This window comes from Manacus candei, unplaced genomic scaffold (genome assembly GCF_025592945.1).
Source record: "Manacus candei isolate 608988 ecotype Guabito, Panama unplaced genomic scaffold, ASM2559294v1 h1tg000017l, whole genome shotgun sequence".
NCBI lineage: Eukaryota > Metazoa > Chordata > Aves > Passeriformes > Pipridae > Manacus > Manacus candei.
The window spans coordinates 32,444,521-32,450,520 of record NW_026138065.1 but is presented as its reverse complement, the minus strand read 5'-3'; the positions used below and the strand labels follow the sequence as shown (position 1 = coordinate 32,450,520).

General features: G+C 43.2%; 1 protein-coding gene across 5 annotated transcripts in view; it reads right to left on the bottom strand.

Annotated features, from left to right (window-relative positions):
- Window positions 1-211: 211 nt before the first annotated feature.
- PELI1 (pellino E3 ubiquitin protein ligase 1) overlaps window positions 212-6,000 on the bottom strand; it is a 43,541-nt gene continuing 37,752 nt past the window's right edge. For all 5 annotated transcript variants that reach the window (XM_051783494.1, XM_051783491.1, XM_051783493.1 and 2 more), the window contains 3 exons: window positions 3,927-4,124; window positions 3,626-3,814; window positions 212-2,662 (listed from right to left, as the gene is read on the bottom strand). In XM_051783494.1, the coding sequence (XP_051639454.1) occupies window positions 2,096-2,662; window positions 3,626-3,814; window positions 3,927-4,124 (954 nt within the window). In that variant the 3' untranslated portion in view covers window positions 212-2,095. The remainder of the gene's footprint in view (window positions 2,663-3,625; window positions 3,815-3,926; window positions 4,125-6,000) is intronic.

Sequence of the window (6,000 nt, the reverse complement as noted above, 5' to 3'; positions counted from 1 at the left end):
CTCACCTTTGTTAACACACAGCTAAATATAAAATATGTTAAGAGGTCACATCTGACAGGAACCATTCAAAGCCATGACCAGGAAAATGTGCAAAGTCTTTACATCTGCTGCTTTTCTGTGCTCTTAACCCACATGCACAGTACAGACACCTTAGGTGACAAAAGAAGGGCCATCCCCATCTCTTGGAAACAAAGCCACAGACAATCCCAAATTTCTATTTTTGAAAAGTGTTTACTCATGTAGTTTGAATAAATTAATTTGCAAATAAAAATTAAAACTACAGTATACTATAGTTTGAATAAGATGATTAGAACAACTACAATACAGGGATTTCTTGCTGCATAAGTTTCATTACTTAATGCATATAATCTGAAAAATGTCAAAATCAGTTATATTTCTATGGAAAGGGAGTAACAACAGTTACTTGTACATGACAGCTAACTGAACTTATAGTACAGGTTTCCTGACACATGCATTTCCTGAGTGAACCAAACAATATATATAATTTCTTTTTAAAAATGGAGAAATAATTGACAGTCAAAGTAAGTAATTTATGACATCTAAGCAACACAGGTCTCTTTAAACCAAGAAAATTTTAGAACAGCTTCAAAAGAAAAATGAAAGCTATGCTATAAAGTACAGAAATTTGCTACTGTCAATTAATTATACAGTACATATTTTGGAAAAAAAAAAAAAAAGTACGAAGCTGGCCGAAAAAGCTCAAATCAACCCTAAAAAGTTCAGATTGTGTGTTTGCCTTGAAGCACAGTGGGTCAGCAGCAAAGCTGCATGTAGTGCACTGGTCTTTTCTGGTGGATATGGAGGGAATGGAAGGGGAGAGAGGGGAGAGCAGAGAGACCAGTTAACCAGAGCCCAAGCACAGCATCCCACACGGAGGGGTCTGAGCCCAGCCCAGCCCCAGCTCCCTCCAACAACAGACAATTGTGACCAGCTGCCCAAGGATGCTGGGACATGGGCACACATCCCCTGGGTACCAGGCTCCACCTGTGTTCCAGCTATGGCCTCGATGAGCATCTGCACATGGTAAAAGCCCCCACGTACCAGTCTGAGGGTGGAAGGCAGAGCATCCACCTGACAAACCCCTCCCAAGCTGGGATGTGGCCAAGTCACAAGTTACTCCCCACACTTGTGCCCGAGTGCCTCTGCCTCTCCCCTCACCCCCACCCCAAACAGCAAGGAACAGAACAAGCCTCATATCTTTCAGGTCTGTTCATTTTAACATTGGAAAAACCCTCACTAATGTCACTAATGCTAAATAAAGAGAAGTGTTAGCGTGAAGGGAGAAAAAAATCCTTAATCTAGACTAAGTTGCATATTCAAAGAGTCTGGTAAATATTCTCCTCATAGCCAGATCTTGAGTACAGTCCTACCAAAGAGACATTTTAAGAAGTCCTTCTTCGCTACCTTTCGACACGGTTAAAGTACAACTTTATGCCATCATAATTTGCATTAGCTTTGTTTAAAAAGCATTTTAACTATTCTAAGAACTCAATATTTTAGATTAAAAGATTTTTCTACCATTTCCATCTCACGTTCTTCTCCATCCAGAACTACTCTACACATCCAACTGCCAGATGTAACACACTATGACCATGCTACTCTCTAAACATTCTACATATGTTCAATAATAAAGATAAATAGAAAAGAGTTAATATACATGTTATATTTTACAATGTTTGCATCCAAGCTGTAAACTAATGTTCTTTGAACTTTTTACCCTCCATATACAAAAAGAATGAAACAACTTTCAAACACTTGTGGGCATGTGATTCAAAACCATTAAACGGAAGGCATCGAAGTTCACTCTTACAACACTTCCTTCACCTCTTCAGAAGTAGTTATTAACTAAAAAAAGCAGGAGTTCTCCCCCTTCTCCCCCCAGTTTCTTCTATTTCCAGACTTTTCTCAACAGAGAGGGATTTAGCTGTTGTAACAAAAAAAAAAAACAAACAAACCCAAAAATTCTTCATCTTAATGCAAACCAGCAAAGCCCAGAGAATATGAAAAAACAGTTGGTTTAAAAATCAGAATCGCTTAGCTTATCAGTTTACTGCAGTCCTTGGTAACACCTGTGTTAGTCAAGAGGTCCTTGGAAAATGAGTCTGATGTAGCCCTGCTCACCAGCCAGCTGATGGGCACAGAAGGGACAGGCTGCGTGGAAAGTGTGAGTACCGTGAGGGAGAGGGATTTGGGACCAATATGCAGTTGTCTTTTCCGAGCACACGTGTCCGCAGGGGCTGAATGCGTGAGTCGGAGGTCCGGCGTCCACGTAAAACCCCGCCTCGCACCCGAGCCACAGCGGCACGTAGGGGCCGACGGAGCGGCACATGGGGCACTCGCGGTCCTTGCCGTCCCTCTCCTCCTTGTTTCCCCAGTTGTGGTAGCCGTGCACGTGGCCACAGTTCAGGTACACCCACGGCTGCTTTTCGTCCACCACATCTTTCCTCTTCATGCTGGGGAAGGCCAGGGTGTTGAAGCCCACGGGGCACTGGGGCCTGGCCGCGTTGATCTCCTGCCGCAGGGCCTCCAGGTGCTTGACGGTGGGGGTGCGGGACAGCCCCTCCGCCGTGCGCCACAGCAGCGTCGCCCCGCACAGGTCGATCAGAGACCCGTCCTGGAGCTGGTTCGTTTCGTTCTCGACCTTGTGGTGGACAGAGACAAAGAGAGGTGTCACCTAAGGGTGCCTGAAGAGGAACATCGTGCACTTCCATAGCACAGATCCAAAGTTTCGAGCAGTTCCTGACTGCCTGTATAAGATGCCCATGGAGAGCCCAGTATCAGCTTCTCCCTCCCCTCTTTTTTTTTTCCTGAAAAGAACTTCCACCCCAACATCTTAAGAAATCGGTGTGTGCATTAAAATAGACCGCATTAAGTCATGGAAAGTTCCTCTCCAATCTCAACTTCTCTCAACCCCATCCCTACCTCAAGCAATCCCAACTATGCTACTTCAATTGAGGAATGGCACAAGCCCTCCCTAGTCCTCCATCATATTTTAGACTGTTTTCTTCAAACACACCTTTACACATGGCCTTCCCTTCCTTCAGAAAGTCACCTGTTAGTGCTCCAAGATAAATACTTCACTGAAAGTGTTCAGTGTAGCATTTCTTTTTGCTGAGAGATCCCAAACCCAATTATCTCCTGAAATATCACCAAAGCTTTGTATACAAGAGGAAGGGGAAAACTCAGAATGCAAAGGTGGGAATTAATATCCAATGAAATTATAACTATTCCTTATTATTCTATAAAAAAGGAGAAGTGGGAAAACCTTCAAAGCATACACTCAAGAGGTAGAATCAGAAAAATACTCTTTAAAATGTGCACAGGACTAGGGCAGTTTGCAGAAGTACATTGTAGATCAGCAACTCAATTTAGAAGAGCAGTCTAGATGTGCAATGAAGTACTAGTTTGCAGATAAACTCAGTAATTCAGGTTGAGCAAGACATCTTTGTGTATGAAGACAAGACACACAGAAGTCAGTGTAACTAACTGCAGAGGTGACAACTGCACTGAATTACAGCAGATTCCAGCTCTATGCCCAAACTTTACCACTTATGGCTGTATCCATTTTGAACAGGTTGCATAAAACACTGGTCACTGCTCTCACCATTTTTCCCCTCTGCTGAGCCGATCTGGTTTCACGGAGGCTGAACACATTCCCACACACAGAGATCTCTCTCCACACCCCTGGCTTGGAGTCCTCTGTGAATCCATTACGAGGATGCATAACAAGAACCCCATTCGTTGTTAGTCCATCCATTTGCCCATCTGATGTCTTCCACTTCGCAGCTTTCTCCTAGAACAAATTACATCAATGAGAACTTTAATTCTTCTGAAGCGGAGCTATGAATTAATTTTAAAATAAGCCTGAACTGAACTTCTGGGGGAGAAAAAAAAAGTCTCCTTACCCCAAGAAAAATGTTTTTCGAGGAGTCGAATCCTGCAGCATATATTCTTGCTGTGAAAGGAGGGTTACGTTCACATATGATTCTGCAGGCAAACCTTGATATAGTGCTCTGCACAGACTGTGTATCTGAATTACTCTGACTTCCAGGAACTGTGTCTGTTACTACAAAGTCTATCGGGCTCTCCGTTGACCGACCGATCTGGAAAGAGATTTAAAAAAAAAAACAAACGGTCAGAAGTTTGTCTTTGGGTCGGGGAATATTCAAATTCGAAGCACTTGTGATAATATAAAAATCATGATGTTATAGTTTAAAGCATTCCCCTCTACCCATCTAAAGCCTAATCCGAATTAATGAATTATTCTGCCTTCAAGTGATCACAGTTATTTTGAAAGCTGGGTATGGCCAACTAAAGGAAGGGGAAAGTAAAATGATGTAATTAAGTAAATTCTGAGATGATTTCCCACTGAAGGCCTTCTCATCAGAGAGGTTACACTTGGGTCAGGTGGAAGAGCTGCAGCAGCACCAAACAGCCAGGAAACAGCAGTTAGAGGGAAGAAAAGTGACATTCAGTCACTTTGCATGCCTGCAATATTCTGAACAATGCCAGACTAGTGGAGGTGTAGATGTAGGAAAATTAGATAATGTGAGCTGTCTCTTCAGCTCTGGTGGGGCACTGAGAAGCAGCAAAACTTTTGTTAAAGACCAGGTACAAGGTGCTTGTGGTAGAGAGGGGTTATGAAAACACTCACAGAACACAAGAATTCAACATCTGACAACAATCAGATTTTTCTGGGAGCTGGCTTCTTTTCAGAGAGTTTTGCAGTCCCACACAACTGTACTGAGTATCTGTACGGGTATCGCTGCTTTTCCAGTCAAATCACCTTGTCCTTTTTCTTTACAAACTAAGAAGAGAAGTAATATCCCTCTCCCAAACATTCCCTTAGCTGGGTTTAAAGCTCTTATACACTACTACTCACTCACTGCCAAAGCTCTCAGGCTCCGTGAAAATAGCGGGTTATATTAAGACTGATTAACTGCTGAGCAGGACAACCCAAAAGCTTGATGTGCTTTTTTTTGGTGAAGGCTGGAGAGCTTTCATGAGACCAAAACTGCTTTGTCAGAATGTATTTTTCTATTGCTTCTTAGGCAGGATAACCCATCAGTACATGGGGATTTGCCAGGGGCAATTTCAGAGCAGCACACATGCCACAGCATGCCTGAAGAGAGAACACTCACACAAACAATAGCTTATGCTGCAGTGAGTTCATTACAGTCCTTTTGCTCTGTTGTAAGTATTTGCAGTTGCAGAGCAGCTTCCTCCACCACTTCCCAACACCTCCCACCTCCTTAGATCTTGCAGTGGCGTCACAGCTAAATGCTGTGACAGCAAAACTCCTTGCCATAAATTAGTGACAGTAACGGGGGGCAGGGGGGAAATCAATGCAAGATCAGTCTGGGAATCAGAAAGAACAAAGCACACATTAAAAAAAAAACAAACCAAAACAACCCCCTTCCTTTTGAGAAAAACAGGAAACAATTATAAGATATGAGTGCACACCACAGCTGCAAATGTGTTTGTGGTCCCTTCTCAGACACACAGGAACTGCAGCAAGGTTGCTCTGAACTGCCAGTGTCAGCACTGAGGCTCCTCTCTCCACACCTCCCAGCACTTCAGACATTTCTGGGTTTGCTTAAAGAAGTTCAGGGTATTTTTCATATTAGTTGTGCTAGAAGCTTTCCTGTGTTTCCACACTGTATTTCTTCTACCCTGTCTCCAACTAGCTGATCCCAAATCCCTTTGTAAATTCCAGAAGCAAAGTTCCAAGTGCTTAAAGAGAACTGTGCACTTTATTCTTCATTTAGCACAGAGGGGCTAGGAGACAGGTTACAGGACTTGCCAACCAGCAACCAAAGGCAAAACCATAATCCTGTGCATTAGTCACACCACCCCCCCCCAGCTTTCACCTTTGCCCAAGTCTAAGAGAGATGCACAGACACAGTCTTGTTCATAGGATGGCCTTGGGAACAAAACAGAATTAAATTGTTCCGAAGAGTAAAATGTAGAAACTTGACA